At 34.6% G+C, this 21,178-nt stretch overlaps 1 protein-coding gene across 14 annotated transcripts in view; it reads left to right on the forward strand.

Annotated features, from left to right (window-relative positions):
* MLLT10 (MLLT10 histone lysine methyltransferase DOT1L cofactor) overlaps window positions 1–21,178 on the forward strand; it is a 269,667-nt gene that overhangs the window by 240,757 nt on the left and 7,732 nt on the right. For all 14 annotated transcript variants that reach the window (XR_009216985.1, XM_058532542.1, XM_058532546.1 and 11 more), the window contains 8 exons: window positions 307–485; window positions 11,156–11,273; window positions 12,620–12,692; window positions 15,705–15,859; window positions 17,788–17,976; window positions 18,405–18,493; window positions 18,631–18,992; window positions 20,036–20,132. Coding sequence is in view for 13 of the 14 variants with exons in the window: in XM_058532542.1 (XP_058388525.1) it covers window positions 307–485; window positions 11,156–11,273; window positions 12,620–12,692; window positions 15,705–15,859; window positions 17,788–17,976; window positions 18,405–18,493; window positions 18,631–18,992; window positions 20,036–20,132 (1,262 nt within the window). In the remaining variant the exon portion in view is untranslated. The remainder of the gene's footprint in view (window positions 1–306; window positions 486–11,155; window positions 11,274–12,619; window positions 12,693–15,704; window positions 15,860–17,787; window positions 17,977–18,404; window positions 18,494–18,630; window positions 18,993–20,035; window positions 20,133–21,178) is intronic.

Raw genomic sequence — 21,178 nt, forward strand, 5'->3', positions numbered from 1 at the left:
GGAGCTCCTAAAACCCTTATTATTATTTTTACAAAGCACTTCCTGACGTGTTCCCTGCCTATTAACAAAGCCATTTTTGATATATAAAAAATGACTTAGGTTCTTTTAGACAAATGTCTTGTGAAAAGTCAGTATTTATTAATTTAGTTATTGGCAATTTTTTTTTTCCATCACCAATAAAATTTATCATTGGGGGAGGGATCAGGAGCAAACATGGGTATTCTAACTTATTGATTAATATTGTGTGTCTGTAACATTTGACTGCTAAGTTATAAAATATTTAAATAACTTTTTTTTTTCTTGCAGGTATTTATAACAGCAATGATGTAGCAGTATCATTTCCAAATGTAGTGTCTGGCTCAGGATCTAGTACTCCTGTCTCCAGTTCTCATTTACCTCAGCAGTCTTCTGGGCATTTGCAACAAGTGGGAGCTCTCTCCCCGTCAGCCTCATCATCTGCACCCCCCACTGTTGCTACAACTCAGGTAAATTATCACAGTGCTCTGAGTACATGGAGGTGGGTTTGTCATTTTTGAAAATGAGTTTTATTGGAGGAGAAAGAAATGAATGAAATAGGGCTTCCTCTAGGAATTTATAAAATATCTCAATTTGTATTTACATATTAGGGGAAATACTAAACGCTTTTACATGATATTCGTGAGAGAGGACAAAGGAATATCTTGGCACCAACTAGTTCTTTTCAATTTCTGAGTTTCTAATTTTGTCCTAATGATGTAAAATAGTAATTTGGGGGGGAGCTTTTATTCTTCTTTTAAAAAGTAGGACTTAAGTATGAACCAACTTTGGACTTTTGTGGTTTTAAAAATTCCTTTTATATTTTTAAAAATCACACAAATAATATATGAATATCTGCTATCTAAATTTTTAAAAACCAGTGTAGGAGAATATAGGATAAAGAGTGAATGATCCCTTTAAGTACTATATGTTTTTCCTCCTAGTAGGAGAGAAAGAATGTTCATAAATATTGTAAATAATGGTGACTCTGTGGTGGTTTTGTGTTATTTATTCCTTTTCTTCACTTTAGATCTGTAACTTGATAGGTGACCTAGTCTACAGGAATGCTTTAAAAGCAAGAGTCAAATCAGAAAAATCATAATCTTGGATTATATAAATAGAACAGTAAATGGGCAAAGCTGTACACACACACACACACACACACACACACACACACACACCCATTCCATTCGCTTCCATTCGCCCATCTCCACATTTCCCCAAAGGTAATAATTGAAAATTCCTAAAGTATATATATTTTTACTTGAAATTCTTTATAATTTTACTTTCATTTTATCCAAAGCTTTATAGTAAGTCTCCTAATGTTTTGAGAAAATTATAATAGTGACAAATGTCTAATTGCAAACAACTAGTTAAGTAGTTGTTTGTAAATTGCTATAAACTTATACTTTATGTATGTGTTCATAATTTCCATTCTGCAGGCTTTTACGATGTGTATACTCTTTTTCAGTATTTTCTGTAAGCTGTAGATCAAAGTCCAGTGTTGTTCAAGTATGTAATGGTGCAGTGCAGACAATCGCCATGATAATTAGGTCAAGTATTAGAATAAACAACAGACAGTTTAGCACAGAAAATCAATGGCATGATTGGTGTTATCATCTTTGAAAATGAAAGTTAACTATTTGGTGAACCTCTCAACCTGGATAAGGGGAGTTTGACTAGTTTAGGAGAGTTTTTCTTTAGCACATTTTACTGGCCTTGGTGAGGTAGCCATAATAACAGGTTTTGGAGTTAGAGAAGGTGAAAGGATAAATGAGAGAATGGCTCTTATAAATAGTTTTATCCCTTTCAATTAAGTGTAACCATATGCTGTTGATAGCTTTATATCCTTGAACAAAGTCTCACATGAACATTTTCAATGTGCATTTTTCTTTTCTTTCTTTATAAAAGTCTGTTTTAATTACTCTCTGGTTAATTCCAGGCTGAATTAAGCAAAAATCTCATTTCTTCTCATTCATTATGTTTGTGGTTTGGGGGTTGGCATTAGGGAGGTGGAGGGGGAAGTGGTGGTGAAGAGAAATTTATAGCTAGAGGGAAAATTCCACTTAACATATGACTCAACTGAAGAACAAAGAAATCATAGTTGCAAGTAATCCAGGATTCAGTCCAATTAAAATGTTTACTGTTTATCCTCTTTCCGTGTTTCAGTAAGATGGGTCTCTAAAAATATGATCATCCAGTTAGACTCAAACGCTGCATGCTGAGACAACTGCATCTATGTTTCTGTCTAGCAGTAAATGCTTTCTGCCTTCAAGCTGAAGCTTATTTAGCCAGGTTTATCTAGTGCTGCTGTAGCAACCATCAGTCTCCAGGCAACTGAGGCACGTTGACCTCTCGGTTGAACTGAGTGCAGAACTACTTCAATTTAGCTGCCTAAGACAATAGTATTGGTATTGAATGTGCAAAATGTGAATTTTCTAGGCAACGTGCAAGGAAAAGGAAACAAAAATATTTAGAATAAATTGAATGTTTAGATAGGACTCTTAAAATTGTGATGTGCTTGGTAATTGAATCTTCTTTTCAAAATGACAAAAGTTTATTTCTGTTTGACTTTCACATAGGCCCTGTTTGTTTTCAAATCACGCAATTCATTGTGCTTAGATAATCACATCCTAGGCTTTTATTTAGGATTTCTTTATAAGTAGTGGATTTAAAATGAAGAGAGCAATGGTATAAGTGGGTAAATGAAAATTATCAATATTTAAAATGTAATTATAGAAGTCTTGTTACAATTATTAAGCAAACCATCACACCAGCAAGTATTTTTAAAAATATAAATCAGAGAATAGAAATGTTAAATTTGAATGATGTTTTGCTTCCCTTTCTTCCCCCCCAAATCTTAATGAAAGTAGTAATTTTTAGTGACTGGCTTGGTGCCAGCAGGATAAAAATCCAGAGGTCATTCTTGATCTTTCTGGCCTTGGTTTTAAGTAAGATAGACAAGCCTCTTGTTTGGCCTATTTGCTGTCTTAAGAATTGTTCCCTGGAAAGTGGTCAGGGAGGTAAGATCAGGAAGAGCTAATAGAAATTAAAAACTGAGAATAGATTTGTGCCTTTAATGGGAGAAAAAGGAGAAACTTGTAAAATTTCAGGGAGGAGGTCTGATGCTTAGCAGCCCTAATTTGAAAAAGTCTTTTAAAAAAATGTTTGATAACCCCATTTTATATTCTTCAGTGTTAAATCCTTTTGTTTTATTTGATATACTTGTTTTTAAAGTAATTATTCATTCACAGATATCAGCAATATAGTTACAGTTATAGTTCCTTAATATTATTGGACAATAGAACCCACGTGATTTTTTAATGATGTGCTCTGCCCTCCTGTATCATGAATAGCGGTATAAATTAGTTTCTGTAGGTATGCCATTAATTTTTCAATTCGCCTTTCAAATTCCACTGTTTCCCAGTTCTACATTCATTGTGTTCTGTCTTTAGGAAAGTTCTAGTGCTTTTGTCTGAAGGATGGTTACTTTAATAGAAGAATTTAAGACTGAATGTAATGAAAAATAATTGTATTGTAATATATCTTGCATTCTGGGTTTTGCCTTTGGATACAGTCTTCGTGTAGATAATCATGGTTCCTTGTTTACGCTGTTACTTCTATAAAAAATGATACAGGTTTAAAAATAATTTAAATGAAGGAACTTCCAAGGTTTATTTATGTGTTATTTAGTAAATGCAGATAATTAAGTATTTAAAGGTACAGTTTAGTAACTAAGTTTTGCAGATTTCCGTGAGAGTTGTACTTCAATCAGCTTTCAGTATTTTGTTTTCCAGTATCATAACTTTGGTGTGTGTGTGTGTTGGTGACTTGTCTTAGGTGTGGTCCTTGATTTCCTTTCAGATGATGTCTGATATAACACTTTTATTCTGTTTGAGAAAATGGTTCAATTTCCCAGAGAAATTCATCTGATGTCAGACGATCTCTGACTTGATTGGTCAGAATCAAAGTTTCATCTATTTAAAATAATTTCATAATGACTTGTAATTTTTTTTTTTTAAACCAGAGAAAAACAAATTTAATTTTGTACGTGTATATGGGAACCCCACAAAGATATGAGACTCAAAGAGGTGACCAAAGCAGGAAACTTTTATACCTTTTAGATAAGGAAACAATAAATTTGTGAAAAATTGGCAAGACAAACATGTTTGGGCTTGGGTTAGTAAAATGGGGAAGAAGTAACAAGTTTTGTTTATACAGCCTTCTTGGCCCTAAATTCTCTATCTCTGTTGATAAGGATGTCTTCTACCCTTCTGATACAGGGAGGGTACCTTTCCCATGGGATATTTATCTCCTGCTTTCAGGGGGACAAAAGAGGGTCCAAGTGTCCTTCTCACCAGCTGTTTCCCAAATATCTTTAATTTAAAATAATCAATATGCCAAAGTGGCATATTTTGAGGTGATATATTCTGAACCTCCTACAGATGGAAGGGCAAATTCACAATCAAAAGAAAAGAGAGCAAAAGAGCTGTATGGTATAGAGGGCTCTTTTGTCCAAGGCCAGGAGAAACCTGGAGCAGGATCACTGCTGTCTGGCTAAAAGATGGGTGACCACCATCCTGGCCTCTCCTGGTCGAGCTACATAACCACTCAATGACTTGTAATTTTAAGGAAGTTAACATTCTGAGCAAAATAAGCTTTTATAAGTGCATTGTAACGTCACTTACTATTGGATGATGAAAAGGTTAAGTAACTGCACAAAGTCACGTGTCATGTAAGCGGTAGAACTAAGTTTGAAACAAGGCAGTGTGGCTCCTAGCCTGCTCTCTAGTTTACTAATCAGGATCATAAAAGTGAGTTTCCCAATTATGTGCCTCTGTGTCCAGGGGTATCTCTTTAAAAAACATTGTTAAGAATTTCACTTTGTCCATTTGTGTGACACAATGCAAAATAGCAGAAATTTGAGTCAGAAATCCTGGGTTCCAGAAGCTTTGCTACTCACTAGTGTGGGCCTCGGTTTTTTTTAATATGTAAAATAGAATACTTGAAATACCTGTCCTACCTGCTATACAGGTATGTTATGAAGTTCAAATGAGAATAAGTACTTTGGAATTGGTGATTATTACGCTGATGTTACAGTTATTATAGGACATTATTAATTTCAACTGTTACAGAAACAGCCTGATTTCCAGTGAGAAAAATTATACAGAAGCACTTTCTTTACTAAAAACAATATTAAAATTTTCTGTTAAAACTCACAATTCCATGTTAACATAGATATATGTAATTTTAGCCATTTTAGGTTCAGGTGTTGACTAAGGTCTTTTCCATTTCTTAAGTTATTTCAATAGCCCCTGTAATCATAAGGACTTAATTTTTTCCCCAAAAGATAGGTGATCACATTCATTAGATATTAACCAATTAGGAAACCTGCTTAGAATTGGTTAGGTATTCTATACAGTCCTGTTGTCCAATCATGAGTGCTCAGTGATGGTTTAACTACAATTTAATCCCTCCCACTACTTTATAGAAACTCAATTGTGGGGCATTTCAGCATTAGCCTAAACAATGGTTTTGAATACGTTAAGCTCCTAACAATTAGGGAGCAGTTTGGGGCATTGAATAATGTGGAATGATGCAATTGAACCTGACAGCTTTAACAGTCAGCCTACTCATGGGACCTGAAATTTGTTCACACTTGGTTTCATCTCTCATCACACGCTGAGTATTAAAGCCTTACTGGTGGTAGCTGACACAGAAATGGGGTCTGTTATCAGAATATGTTTCATAGTGCAAAGTTTGAATTGAGTTAGAGAATATATGAAACTTTCCATTGTTCTCCAATTTTTCCTGGAAACTTTTCTAGTCAAACAAATTATGTTTGCAAATTGAAAAAATTATATAAATTGTCATTAACATATTTGAATCCTTACATTATATTTCCAGTATTGCTGTGTTACTATAGAATATATAGATTAAAATATTATTGCATAATGAGACATTTATATGGTTTAATTTTTTTAGGGAAATATGTTTTAATCTTTGAAATATAACCATGTTAATATCAGAATATAATTGGTAAAAAGATGGAAACCATAATAGCTTATGAAAATAATTTTTAAAATAAGCTAAAATGTGAGTGCTTGCCATGTGCCAAGCATTCTTCTGAGCCCTTTACATATATTAACTCAGTTTTTCTCACACTATTTTTATGAGGTAGGTACTATTATCATCTCCATTTTTACAGATAGAAATTGAAGACAGGTTTAGTACCTTACCCAAGGTGAGACAGCTTGGTTTATGGCAGATATAGTGATAATAAAAAGTTTTTTCTTCTAAGAGTATATATGAAATAGGAATTTTTTATAAATGGTATTCAGTTTAGTGAGTCTGACAAGATTTTGGAAGAATGTATTTTTAAATCGCGTCAGGGTTGGAAAGCTTGAAGAAGCAGCTACTGTGTTTTAGAGCTTGTTTGAATCATTTGACTTTAATGTTTATTGACAGGTTAATTGTGCATTTAAAAAATGCTTCTATAACCTCTTCCTGTATGATTGAAGTATGAAGTTGCATACCCACTTCTAGATGATGTATTGCTATGATACTTTCCAGAGGTGAAATTTTTATACTATTCTTTCAAACCTAGTTTTTTTCTTTATTATTCTGCCTTGACCAACATTAGAGAGAAAAAAATCTACCAAAACAATACCCACTTTTAAGTCCCATATTCAGATAATTGAGTAGTCTTAGCCTGACTTTTTTCCCCCCACAGCTAACTATTTTAGGATGAGCCAAGTGCCTAGGAATTTGGTAGAGTTACTTTACTGCACAACCAGAGCTCTTTTAAAACTTCTCTGTGGTCATAAGCAGACATTTGAAATGTAAGAGGTGAACTATTAACAACAGGAGAAATTTCAAGCTGAAATATAATTTTAATCTTATTAATATTTTAATATGGTGTGTCAGTCTACTTAGGAAACACTGAATTTCTTTGATTTGTTTTGAGTTTGAATACTGCCTTGGTAGAAACTTGCATATCTTTCTAGATGTTTAACAAAATAAGTTAAAATTCTTAATTTGCTAAGGATATTCTTTGACTTGGGGTCCTAAACATATTTTGTTTCAAAGCGAGTTAGATTGATCTCAATAATTATTCAATTTATTCTTTTTTTTTTATAATTTTATTTATTTATTTGTTTTTTCCCCCAAAGCCCCAGTAGATAGTTGTATGTCATAGCTGCACATCATTCTAGTTGCTGTACGTGGGACGCGGCCTCAGCATGGCCGGAGAAGCGGTGCGTCAGTGCGCACCCAGGATCCGAACCCGGGCCGCCAGCAGCGGAGCGCGAGCACTTAACTGCTAAGCCACGGGGCCGGCCCCAATTTATTCTTACTCTGCTGGTCTTTGGATCCATCTTGTAAAATAATTATATTCTCTTAATGAGGCTTTTATTAGAGTGTTAGAATAAGCGTAATATAACATCTTGAGTGGAAATGGTTCCTTTCAATTATTAGTATTGGGGAGAGAACAAGGAAACCTCTCTAAGATATCATATATTGGAAGTTAAAGCAGAAGTTTATTGTGGCCATATGAACTTATAATTTTATAAAATATTTTCATCTTGATCTAATCTAACATCTATTTTCACATTTTGAGTAGATGACTTGATTTCAGTGGGACACTAAAAAGCCAAGTAACCCGTTTGTTTTGTAATCATATTCTTTTTGGCTTTAACGTCGTATTTTGAAATAATTTTAGATGTATAGAAAAGTTGCAAAAACAGTACACAGTTCACGTATATCGTGGATACCCTTCACTCAGTCTCCCCAGTGTTAACAACTCATATTCTTGTAGTGCCAATAGACTCAAGGAGGATGTCTGTCTACAATAGCTATTCTCTTTACCTGGGCCAGATAAAATTGAAATGTCATAAGGTAGGTACTTCTCTCCTGAAAGAATTGCCCGTCTTTATACCAGGTATTCTGAAACATGGTACGTTAGTAATTTGCTTTCAATGTACTTTTTAAAATCCATGCCCAAACGATGCTGCGGAGAACTGTGTGTATATTGTTTCCTTTATTCCTTGTTCCAGATTTCTTTTATATAAAAGCTTTCAGTGCCCCTTATGTTTCGTAACCACTGTTTCTTTAGGTTCACGTGAACTTCCTTCCATCCCTCTAAATCTTAGTGCTTTCGCTTATTAATGACAACAAAGGTTTTTGAGTCTACAAAATGCCAGATATTATGTGTGTACTCTTCTCAGTAAGTTGTCTTTCTTATCCCCGCTCTCTCATTTATCCTTCTTCCTTGCTACTGAGTTGTGGGATCTTTTCACTAAAATGTTGGGGGCGTTCTTGGCCCTAAGGTGCCCACAGAGTTATCGGGGGTTCCCAGCATTAACCATTCTAAACATCATTTCAGAAGTATTGGCTAGGCAGTGTCAGACATTTGTGGAGTGCTTGGTAACTCATGTTACCCACTTAAGATTATGTTAGTGACTTGAGTTTTAATGTAGAATGGTTTAGATGTTTCAGTATACCACAAAACCCTACCTGGTAAAATGAATAACTTGTTTTTAATCTCTTTTGAAAATTTCTTGTTTAGATAAATGCAATAATTTTTAAAAGACAAGCAACTCTCAGATAATTTACCCCTTCAGAAAATTTGGGAAATCAGTCATTCAGGATAATGAAGAATGCATTCTCATCTTATTTTATTATTTATTTTACTTTTGCCTGCCATCTTTGTAAAATATATACTTTCCTGCCTGCTGAAGATAATTTATTCTCTTCCTGGTGATAGTCATGTGAATCAGTTATTATTCTGTACTGCTTTGCATTTTGATCTTTTAGTATAGTGGGCCTAATGTGTGATAGGGAAACTAAGACAATTTGGAGACTGCATCAAGAAATTTGAAGCTAATAAGGATAAATATAAAGCCCTTGGCAGAAGGATCCCTTCCTGAAAAAAGTGCATTTCTGATTAGAGTAGGATCTTTTGATTCTTATCAAGAGACTAAGGCAGCTCATAAAGCTGATTACTGGAACTTAAGAAGTAGTCCAACTGGTATAATATTAGTTATGATTCAGCCAATAGATGACTCCATGAAAAAGGAGTGTCAAAAAGCGAAGATGCAGATGCCAAGGCGTCTAGATGTCCGTGTTCTTGGAGCACCACCCCACCCCACCAGCACTCTGGAGTATGCTCTCACTCGTGCTCGTATTTTTCTCTCCTCTCTTGCTGTCAGCTGTTACTTCTTGCTGCCAACAAAATGTCTCAAGATATTACTTTTTCTTCCTCTTTCTAATTAATTTTCCACTTCTAATCTGTTATATGCTTAGTTGATCTTTCTAGAATTATATCTAGAGTAAGAGTAAATTGGCTCTGCGAAGGGCATTTTTAAGTATTAAGTATAAGGTGCCTGCGATTTTAATACATGGGATTATCACATCTGGTCTTTCTGTTTTCTGTTTGGATTTTTCTTGTTATAAGTTATTTTATGAGTAGCCAAGATTACCAAGTAGTTGACTTCTGGAGAGGTAAAAATATCTTATTGTATTTCTGTTGATGAATTGTGTATTTTATGTATGCTGTACTACTAAATACATGGTAAATGTTTAGTATGATCTTTAGGTTAAAATTATGGCTTACCTTTTACTGAGGGCTAATTGATTGTTAAACAGGACTTTATAGTACAAGCTTATTGACTTTGTATACATATCGTTAATGAGAGGAAAAAGTGAAACTCACAAATTGACCGATTGAACTTAGACATTAAAGTATGAACTATGAAATATACCCTTTGAAACAATGGAAAGCAAGGGCAGGATTCTACATCACAGAGACTATTTCTGTGAATTGTGAAGTCCAATTTTCATGCTTAATAAGTTGGCTAGAGGCCAAACATAATGTCAGTGTCTGAGTCTTTCCAGAAGCACAGTTTATTCTCTGTAATATTTTGCTTGTTATAACTACTATGTCGTCTTAGTCTCTTGTGTGCAGTTATACATGTCAAAATGTCCCACATCTTTTGTTCTGCTGTTATTCAGCTTCTTTATATTAGAAGTGATTCAATTCTTTGAAATTATTTTCCAGAATTTTGTTCTGAAATAACTATACATGATTTCATTTTATAAAAGCTTAAGTTTGATTTCATTTATGAAGAAGAGTAAGAAGTCCACTTTAAAATTTGTGGTTCTGTTAAATTGCTATTTCAGGCTAGTAATAGCCTTCTGTGAGTAACGGTATTTTGTGTACAAAAGATTTGCTTCTAAAATGCCACATTTTAAGGTTATGATATTCTTGGAAAGTGGGAGAAAGTATTCCCATCAAAGAAGGCGTTTTTATTACATTGGATTACGCAAGACTTTGGCTAGCCTCCTTAGCTTCATCTGTTTAAGGGTTCATTTTCGCTTGTTTGGCACAAGTCCCAGTAGAGGCCTTCAGAATTGTGGTTAGCAACATGAATGAATTACAAACTTTGGACCAGCTCTTCAGTTAGTAGAGCTGGCTTCCTGCCAAAAAGACAGTGCCTTATATGGGGTCAAGGCAAAGCTGTGATTCGTTGAGCCCTGCATTGTATAGAAAACATACTTGTGATGCCTGTTTGCTTTCTTTTAAAATAAAAACAAAACAAAACAGAAAAAGCAGCAGGCTTCCAAGTCTCTCAAAATAGGAAGTAACAAAATAGTGTGCAGGTTTTACTAATGACAGCTAAGCAATGGAAATATGGCTCTGTATAGTTAAAATACTAAAAGTAGAAGTTGGACCTTTTGACCTCCTTAGCAAGCCTGTGATGTAAGACTAAAGCATTTGTTAGACATCTGTTGTCTACCTGCCTTATTTTGTAAATGGTTTAATATGATTAAATAGTCATATGTTCACAAGGTTACCATGCCACTGGGTTTTGGTATCGACTAGATACTTTGAAATTAAAGCAGGAGTATGAACTTTGAATGTGCCAATCCTTTAAAAAATTTTTTGGAGTTATGTAACTTTTCAAACGTTGAAATGTTGCCATCGTAAAACAAGAAAGAATGAAATTTGCTCTTCAGAAAGTCAGAAATTTTTGCTTATATTGTTAGGTTGGAGAAAATAATTACTAGATTCTATTAGGAGAAAAGGTATTAAGATACTTTCAAATATAATTCATGTATCTTTGTAATTCTTTTCATTTAGGCAAATACCCTGTCTGGATCTTCTCTTAGTCAGGTACCATCTCATATGTATGGCAATAGATTAAATCCAAATTCATCAATGGCAGCTCTTATAGCTCAGTCTGAAAACAATCAAACAGGTAAGTTTTCAAGAATTTTTAAACTCTAAAATTCTATTTCCCTCCCGTAATGTAATCCCCCCCACCCACCCATTGGCTCATTTTATTTGAAAAGTCTAAAGGTGTGGTTAGTATAGGATTGTACCTTTATTTTTTAACCCAAAGAATCACAGTTGGAAGTAAATAGTGTGCTGTGCTGCAGAATAGTGCTGTGCTTTTTTTACTGTCTGAAATGTAAATGTTTAAGCAGAGCCATCAGCAGGCAGGAATGCAACAATGTCTCCTGTGACTTTTGTGATTGATGTGTTCAGTTCTCAGTTCTCTGCAATGAAAGTAACATAACACTGGGCTTTTCTGTGAATAGCCTAAACCTTTATTTGCATAATTCATGAAATTGCATTACACAAACTTGGTTAAAAAAAATCCTGTTAGAGAATTTCTACAGTGTTTAGTAATCCTGTGAATTTTTACCAGTTGACATTTTGTAGCATTTGCCTCTTGTACTGTTTTAATGAGCCACTGGATTTGCTTTGTTTCATTCCATCCTTAAGGATTTGTTGACATGTCCAAGTAGTCATGCCTGTTTGGGGGAAGGGAATGGGTTTAGCAGTTCACCAAGAATGGATCAGTCATGTCTTTACCCTTTAAGGGTCAGAGGTTACCTGACTCAGAATAAGGAGAGGACAACCTTGAAAGAGGCCAGATAGGGTGATTTAACTTAGGGGAAATACAAGATACTTTTCAAGCAGAGATATTCAGTGTTACCTATGGGGTGTTTTGAAGAAATTAATTTTTTTTCCTTTTAAATACAGAATTATGTATTCCTACTTGTTTTTGTTAATTTGGATATTTAGTGTTATATGTAACTTTATTCTTGGTGTGAGAATCCATGTCATCTATATAATTTTAGTCTTGGTGTGTGGCTGTATGTAATACATTATGTATTTTATGACTTGTCTTGGGATGCAAAGTGTTAAAAAATACAAAGCATGAGGATTTGCTGTGATAAGCATACAGATTAGCTGTCCACAGCTGTGATTCATTACTTTAACCGTAGAAATTAAAAGTGGCTGAGGGGAGGGTACTGCAAATGCAAACCACGCTTCTGTGCTGTAAAATTGAAAGGAATGAAAGAACGGAACGTAATCCATGGCCTTCTACACCCACAAAAACGTGTAGGGACAACGCCTTACATGCCACACTTCAGCAATTCTAAACTAGCAAGGTACTAGATCTTCTGCTTTCATAGTAACTGCAAAGATAGTGGCAAAGGTTTTATGTATGTTTTAGGAAAAATCAGGGCAAGAGCTTAAAACCTCTTATCTAGTGAGAGTCACTTTATCAGCTATGAAATATTTACACTGCAGATCAAGATCTTGGAGACAATAGCCGAAGCCTTGTTGGCAGAGGAAGCTCACCCCGAGGAAGTCTCTCACCACGGTAAGCGCTATTTACACTGCAAAGTATAGGGAAAGGAAACATTCTGAGATTTGGAAACTTCTTTATCTCGTATCAGCAGAGTGTACATTTGTGAGGCTATAAAAGCATTCTGTAGATAAGAAGCATGTCTGGACAGTCAAGAAAAATGATTCTAAATTAATTTGAATATTTAAACACATGGTTAGATTTCTAAGCTTTTTAAAAGACATACCTTTTCTTAGATTTCCAATCAATCTGAACTCTTGTTTTTTTTTTTTTTTGTCACTTGTATACTTAGCTGCTGGTACTGTTAATGCATTAATTTGGGTAATTCTTTTTGGTCATAAAATAGGCTTAAAATCTATTAAAGCTACAGACTCAAGGTTTTCAACTTTGGGTTCCAGTTTTAGCCTTGTGGGCAATGCACTTAACCCTTTAGTCTCTACTTCCTGATTTAATAAATGGAGTTCTTGTGACTCATCTCTGAAATCCGTCTAGTTCTTAAAATTGTTTGAATCAGGGCTGGCCCTGTGGCTTAGCGGTTAAGTGCGCACACTCTGCTACTGGCGGCCTGGGTTCAGATCCCGGGCGCGCACCGACGCACCGCTTCTCTGGCCATGCTGAGGCCACATCTCACATACAGCAACTAGAAGGATGTGCAACTGTGACATACAACTATCTACTGGGGCTTTGGGGAAAAAAAAAGGAGGAGGATTGGCAATAGATGTTAGCTCAGAGCCAGTCTTCCTCAGCAAAAAGAGGAGGATTAGCATGGATGTTAGCTCAGGGCTGATCTTCCTCACAAAAAAAAAAAAAAAGTTAAAAAAAATTGTTTGAATCAGAGTATAGCAAATGTGTTATTTTGTTCTGTGAAATTACCTTAGGTATTATATGAAAGAATTCAGATACCATTTATTAATATATGATGTATGTGAGGTTCTTCTTGTTAGCAGGACACTCTTAACCAGAGTTATGCTGAAAGGGTTGGATTTCTCTGAGCACAATCTCAGTGCCCCAAGTCTTCTATTCTCAGTAGGGAGAACAGTAGGAGGAAGTTTAATAGAAACTTCCAGTTAATAGACAACAATGGAACTTTAGGCTATGGCTGTCTTGTTATTAATTTTATTCTACTTGCAACTTCTACACCTTCTTTTCGTTTGTTTTCTCTGTTCTCTCATTTTGTAAACTCTGCCTCAAGCTCCGTATTAGACTGGGTAAGAATGGAGAACAGAAGGGGGAAAAAGCCCATTCTAGAGTCTTTTTTCAACTACAGAAAATTTAAATTTTCAACTATTGGAATTAAAAAATTCTATTAAAAATTAAATTTTTTATGTGATGACTACTATGAATGTCAGTGTTGCTGTGTTGCTGATATATTTGGGGAATGTCTATTAAGGAATATCTTTATCATTAGAGAGATTAGTCCAGTAACCTCTAATTTTGCTATTTTCTATTGGTACATCTAGTAGTACCTTTTTCCTATATAATTCCTAGATGAACTAAAAGTAGTATTGTTTTCCCTAATTGAACTCTACAGAAAATTAAATCTTCCTTCTTTTGAAACTTGGAATCTGAAGTACACAAGGATAGCATCATCTGACTTACTAATCTGTAGTTTTATGTTGTGATTACTTCTGTACTGTTTTAGTCTTCTTTGCAAAGAAGAAAGTTAATGGATTTTTGCTCATGTGTTTAGTGAGGAAGCATTTCTGTATTCCCCCTTTAAACTTAAAATATTGTACCAGCTACCCAGAAATTATTCAAGATTCGTTAGTGCTCTTTTGCTTAGTGTAGTTCTTTGTTTTTCATTAGCTAAATGGATTTAACACAATAAATGGTACTAAATTATTTTTAGCATGTATTTCCAAGTTTATATTGCCCTTTAAAACTCAGCCTGAAATGTCATAACCTAAATTATCCTGGTGTAATGTACTCTTTGGAGAGGGATGACCAACTGTATGTAGCACGTGGTGTTTACCTGTGGAATAAAAAGCCTCCTTTGTTTAACTTCTTATTTAAAGACATTTTTATAGAGAAGCGTATTAAGGCAGTGGTAAAACACTAGAGGTTTGTTAGAAGACCTGAGTTGTAGCCCCACTCTGTTGTTTACCAGCACTGTGTCTTTGGACAAGTCACTAAAGCCCCATCTTGTTTCCCCATATAGAAATGGAGCCAATAAGCCAGGTTTTGACTTCTCACTAGGTGGTTGTGAAGATCATATGAAATAATTATGTGGAAACACTTTGGAAACTCGAAGGCCCTTTACTAACGTATTATGTTAGTATGGAGGCTGGAGACCAGAAATGGCCACATTTACTAATTTAAAACAAAAAGTAGTTAAGAGAACATAACAAGTTCCTCTTAATATAAGTATTATTTGTTTTGGAAGAGTTGATTAAGTCATTTTCATTTGAAGTACAGATCTAAGACAGTTTAGAAAGATTCGTGTAAAGGGCTCAAATAGAAAATTGCTTTGGTCTTGATAATGTTTCTTAATACTGAAAATAAGTATTTTTGAATTTATAACAAAATGATCCTTCAAAATTATTAAAAATTACTTTTCACTGATATTTGAGATTTTATTGGTTGTAACTTAAAATGCCTTCTACATTATTATAATTGTACAGTGTTATTCTGATATATTTTGCATATTAAAGCAGAATGGTGGAACTCTTTTCTAGCTAATTATTTTAAAGTCTTTCTAAACTTGTCTTTCTCCTTTTTGTCTTATAAAGCTATATCAAGTTCTTTCACAGCCTATTTCAGAGATTATTGGTGATTTGTTTATATTTTCCAGTGGTTTTTAATTATCGAGTATGGCCAGCTATTCCCTTGATTTTATAATTTGAGGAGGAAGAATGATAATTACTAAATTTTAGGGTAAGATTATGGTTTTGTAATTCTTCTAACACAGGCAGACTGGTGTTACAAAACTTGTATAGGAAAAGAGTCGGCATAAGGTGAGAACCGTGAATGCGCTCTCCTTCAAAGGGTTCTCCTTCTGCTTAACCTGAGAATAAATGTTTTCAACAGATCCCCTGTAAGCAGTTTACAGATTCGCTATGATCAACCAAGCAACAGCAGTTTGGAAAATCTGCCTCCAGTGGCAGCCAGCATAGAACAGCTTTTGGAGAGGCAGTGGAGTGAAGGACAGCAATTTTTATTAGAACAGGGTACTCCTAGTGACAGTAAGTATTCTTTTCTTGTCCTTAAAGAAAGATGAATGGATGAATGGATGAATGAACAGACAGGTGGATAGATGCAGAAGTCACTTTATCAAGAATAGCAATGTAATTATGATATATGTTTTATATAATGAGAAAGTATAAATACTACTATGTAGTATTTTCATAGAACAGATTCTACAGTTGTACTGCTTGGCCTTGAATCCTGTCTTTACTTCTTATTAACAGTATGATCTTGGGCAAGTTCCTTAATATTAGAGTGCTTTAGTCTCCAGTTGTAGAATGGGAATAATAATGTACCTATATCTTAGTGTTGTTTTAAGGATTAAATGACATTAAAAATGTAAAGAACACTGCTTGGCTTATAGAAAGCACTTACCTGTTCACTGGTTATTGTTACTGTTTATAATCACTATAATATTGATACTTTGTTTCTCCATTGTACTTTGTTCTCATCAGTTTTTAAGTTTTACTAAAATACACAAGTCATATCTTCTCTTTGCTTAACTGTTGGAAGAAAACTTGCTCACCTCTGGAGAATTTATTTTTTAAAATGCATGTGGTCAAATATGGCCAAATATCTTCTTGATTTTACAATATGAATGAAAAAGAATCATAATTACTAAATTATATATATAATTTTTATTATATATGTCATTTACTTATTAAATTATATAGCATATGTACATATGTAGTATGTTTACAATTTTAAGTATTAGGGAGTGCCATGGGTGAAAAATGCCAAAGAAGCAAAGATACTGCAGGTTGTGGTTAGCTGGAGGAGTGGCCGAGTGTTAAGGATATATATTTTGGGGAAAAAATCAGGTCTTTAGTACCATTTTGGGATATAAGCTTTTGCTGCTTTATTTTATTAAAACAAAACAAAACATTTTGCTTATTGTTAGTGGACAAGCTCCATAAATTGGTATTTTTCTGAATGGTGCTCTGACAAAAAATGCTAATTGTGAGGAAATTCATGCCAGGATAATCCTTTAAACATGATAGCTGGAGGACAGGTTTAGCTTAGTCTTATTGCATCTCATTTGGGTACACTGAGGGTTTCTTTAGGATCCTGAAGAGGAGGGATAAAAGTTAAATCCTTGGGAAATGACCATATGTGTCTGTACCAGTAGAGTTGTGTCTTTTGCAGGCCCTGAGGGTGTGTTAAACAAATACAACTTTTTAATACCTAGAACTTTTAAAGTGTCCATCACCGTGGCATAACAGCAGCACTCTCTTGTCAGTTGAAAGATCCGAGTTGTGGGAGGAATCGAAGCAGTCTCTGAGATGATGAGGCAGGACAGGACTGCGCCTGTCTACAGATGATGCGCCTCTCTCTGAGAGTTGGGAGAGGGGCCTGTGGTGCACACACACTGCTCCCTGCTGGGGGATGTGTGGATCAGCATGCCGAGCAGCGGGGCTTGGAGGTTTCTGCCCTGTGTCTGCTGGCATACTTAGCTTAACTGAGCAGCAGACAAACACGTGTGCTTTTTATGGTGGTGAGGGATATCGGTGTGATTCTTTCCCATTTTAAATATAATTTTAATGAAAAATTATGGCAGGCACTTTGTATTTTTCATTTTAATTTTATTTTGATGTAAAGAAAATGTTCTTGTCATTTTTCTTTGAGAATGGAAATTATTTGAACCAGGTCAGTGTTTTTCTTTGTTGTTGTTATGTGGCAACAAAGTTTCCAGAAGGTACATCTAGAACCAGTATCCCTTTATGCTTATATATGTACAAATATATTATGGTATATTTATATCTACAATGTGTATAAATAATAAAACCTAGTCATTTAGAAATGCTGTGCAGAATTTCTACTCTTCTATTTTAACTTATTTCTAAAGTTATTGACACTTACCTCCACAAAATAACTTAGTTCTGTCTGTGAACTTGTCTTTGTTAAAAACATTCCAACTGTTTGCTAGTTTTAGGAATGCTGAAGTCATTACACCAACTTCAAGTTGAAAATCGAAGATTAGAGGAACAGATTAAAAACTTGACTGCCAAAAAGGAACGCCTTCAGTTATTGAATGCACAGCTCTCAGTGCCTTTTCCAACAATAACAACAAATCCCAGCCCGTCTCATCAGATGCATGCATTTTCAGCACAGAATGGTAAGTATAAAAATAATTTATTATGTATCTAAGAAAAGTAGGGTAGACCTTCAATGTTTCTTCATAATAAATGGATAATAACTGGTCGCCAGTTATATTAAGATGTAGAAAAGGAATGATAGGTATTTTCAAAGAGCATAAAGAATCCTGTTAAGTGATCAGCTTGAATTTTCTCTAACTTCTTTAGTCTATAATTTAATGATAAAATTTATTTAAATGTGTAAAGATCTCTTTATTGATTTAAAGCCATGGTATTCAATAGAGATATAGATTTTTCCATTTAAACTGGTCTTAGGAATAGCAGCTATTAATATTTAAGTGTTTTAAATGTGGGCTTCAGGATAAGCTTTTAGATAAGCCTTTAATCTTACACATAATGTAATTTAACAAGATAAACAGGTTTTGTTTTTTGTCTTTTATTATTCTAGCTCCTACTACTGATTCTTTGAACAGCAGTAAGAGCCCTCATCTAGGAAACAGCTTTTTACCTGATAATTCTCTTCCTGTATTAAATCAGGTAATTTTGGTGTGGTTAGTTTCATTTGTGTGTTTTACTTATGAACAATAGTATATAACATTAAATGGTTTAAAATTATTTTGAACAGTTTTGCTGTGGTTCTTTACAACTGAGGTTTCCATTCTTTCTTATATTAGGATTTAACCTCCAGTGGACAAAGCACCAGCAGCTCCTCGGCTCTGTCTACTCCACCTCCTGCTGGGCAGAGTCCTGCTCAGCAGGGCTCAGGCGTTAGTGGAGTGCAGCAGGTCAATGGTGTGACAGTGGGGGCACTGGCTAGTGGAATGCAGACTGTAACATCCACCATTCCTGCCGTGCCTGGAGTTGGTGGAATAATTGGAGCTTTGCCAGGTAACCAACTGGCAATTAATGGCATTGTAGGAGCTTTAAATGGGGTTATTCAGACCCCTGTCACAATATCCCAGAACCCTACCCCCCTCACCCATACAACTGTACCACCTAATGCAACACATCCAATGCCAGCTACACTGACTAACAGGTAAGAAACTTAAATGTATTGGGGGTTTTTTAGTGTAACATAGTATCAGCATTGTCCATGCTTTAGACTGGGATTTTTAATATGTTCCTTGCAGATGCACTCTTAGAAATTAAATCCACCAAACTTTTAAACTAAGTGTATTATGCCAAGAGCCATTTATTTTTGAGACTTAAGTAATTCAGATTAAAAGAAAATTAAATCACTTTTAGTAACAAAACATTAAATATATTCTGTACTGAAAATTTGAGTCTTGATCTGTGATGTCTGTTTTAAAGGCTAATTTATCCTGTTGTATATTGCCTTCATGTATCATAAATTCTGAAGAAAAGTAATACTGTAATGAGGATCACATATGAATATTGGTTTCTTAAAATTCAGCTATGTAATTTTGTTAGCTTTATAATCAAAGATTTTGGTATAGGATGAAGGTCAAATATTTATCTTGAATTTCTAGAGAGTGAGACTCACTGTTTCATTGTACTGGAATTTCATTTGAATGTTTGTTCAAAATAAGGAGACTAAAGCCATGTTGTTGCTGAACATACTTTCGAGGAATAAATCGTTTTAAATGGATTTGCAGTGGATATTGCAGACTATTTCTTGTGGGTCTCTTTTCATTGGTGCTTAATTTTACTGATCATTGGGACATTAAAAAGGTTAGGGCAAGTCAATTAGTAGTGTATTTGGACTCTTTCTTTGTTTTAAATATGTGTTGCTTAATGTGGGTTAAATTACCCTTGAATAATTAAAAATGAATTATTACATGTGTGTGTTATAAACACATGTGAATTCCTATTCCATAGAATAACTTTAGTGCCTGCTTGGTTTACAATAAAAAGGAGAACAAAACATTTCTTGACAATGTGAATTCTTGTTTACCTGTATACAGAGAGAGAAAATAAGAAATCTGTACATCATTATTTTCAAAAGTGTTATTAAAAACTTACTAACTTATTAAATATCAAATTGAAAAGTTGTCTTTCATTTTACATTAAAAAAAAGTTAAAGGTATATAGTAGAAAGTAATTTTAATCGTTTTTCAGTGCCTCAGGACTAGGATTACTTTCTGACCAGCAAAGACAAATATTTCTTCATCAACAGCAATTTCAGCAGTTGTTAAATTCTCAACAGCTCACGCCAGTAAGTTCTTCCTTTTGATAATGTTTGATTTTTATTAGGAGCAAATGATCTAAGCTATAATAGATATTCGGCGTGGGTATAGATTACTCACTTTATGAAATAACATTATGGGGTGCATAATTCAAAAAAATTTGTCTTGCCATTTGGTATAGCCTGCAATACCTGTAGTGACGTTATATATTGCTTCATTTACAGATATTTAGAACATGTACTAGTAGTGGTACTCGTGGAGACCCTGGTGATACAGCGGTGAATAAGGCTTTGTATTTTCTTTGAGCTTCATTCTGATAAGGGAGAGAGACAATAAATAAATACATACTTTTTGGTAGTGATAAATACTGAGAAGAAAAATAAAGGAGGATAAGGGGATAGAGAAGAGTAGAGTGAGGGCTGTTTTAGACAGGATGGTCCAGCCTCTTTGAGTAGGTGACTTTTGGGCACAGACCTGAATAAAAGTGGAAGGAACATGATTTTATGACATGGAGAGATAGAAGAGAAAGTGCAATTAGGGAGAGGGAACGGTAGTTGTAAAAGATCTCAGTTAGGCGCGTGTTTATGTTTTGAAGAATAGAAAGAAGGCCAGTGTGGCTATAGAATGAGAGATGGGCTGGTGCAGAGGAGAGAAGGTCAGATGAGTGGACCCATGTGGTCTAGAAGATCATGGACTGCCTTATTTGGTTATCTGTGGCAAGAAATTTAGATTTATCTTAAGTGTGATGGAAAGCCAGTGGTGATTTTTTTTTTTCCCAAAACCTTTCTATTATGGAAATTTTCAAGTGTACCAAAAGTAGAGAGTATAGTAACTAATCACCTAGCTTTAATAATTATCCCAATTTAAAAAATCTTGTTTCGTATAGCCTCACTTTTTCTTGCTGGGCTATTTTAAAGAATTAATTGGAGCATTTTGAATAGAAAAGTGACACGGTAATTCATATTTTTTGAAGATTGGTTTGGCTGCTGTACGGAGAATAGTCTGTGTGTGTTGCGAGGGGAGATGGTGACAAAAGTGAAACAGGCGATTAGAGTAGTCCAGGTAGGAGATGTTG

This window comes from Diceros bicornis, chromosome 36 (assembly GCF_020826845.1).
Source record: "Diceros bicornis minor isolate mBicDic1 chromosome 36, mDicBic1.mat.cur, whole genome shotgun sequence".
In the NCBI taxonomy this organism is placed as follows: domain Eukaryota; kingdom Metazoa; phylum Chordata; class Mammalia; order Perissodactyla; family Rhinocerotidae; genus Diceros; species Diceros bicornis.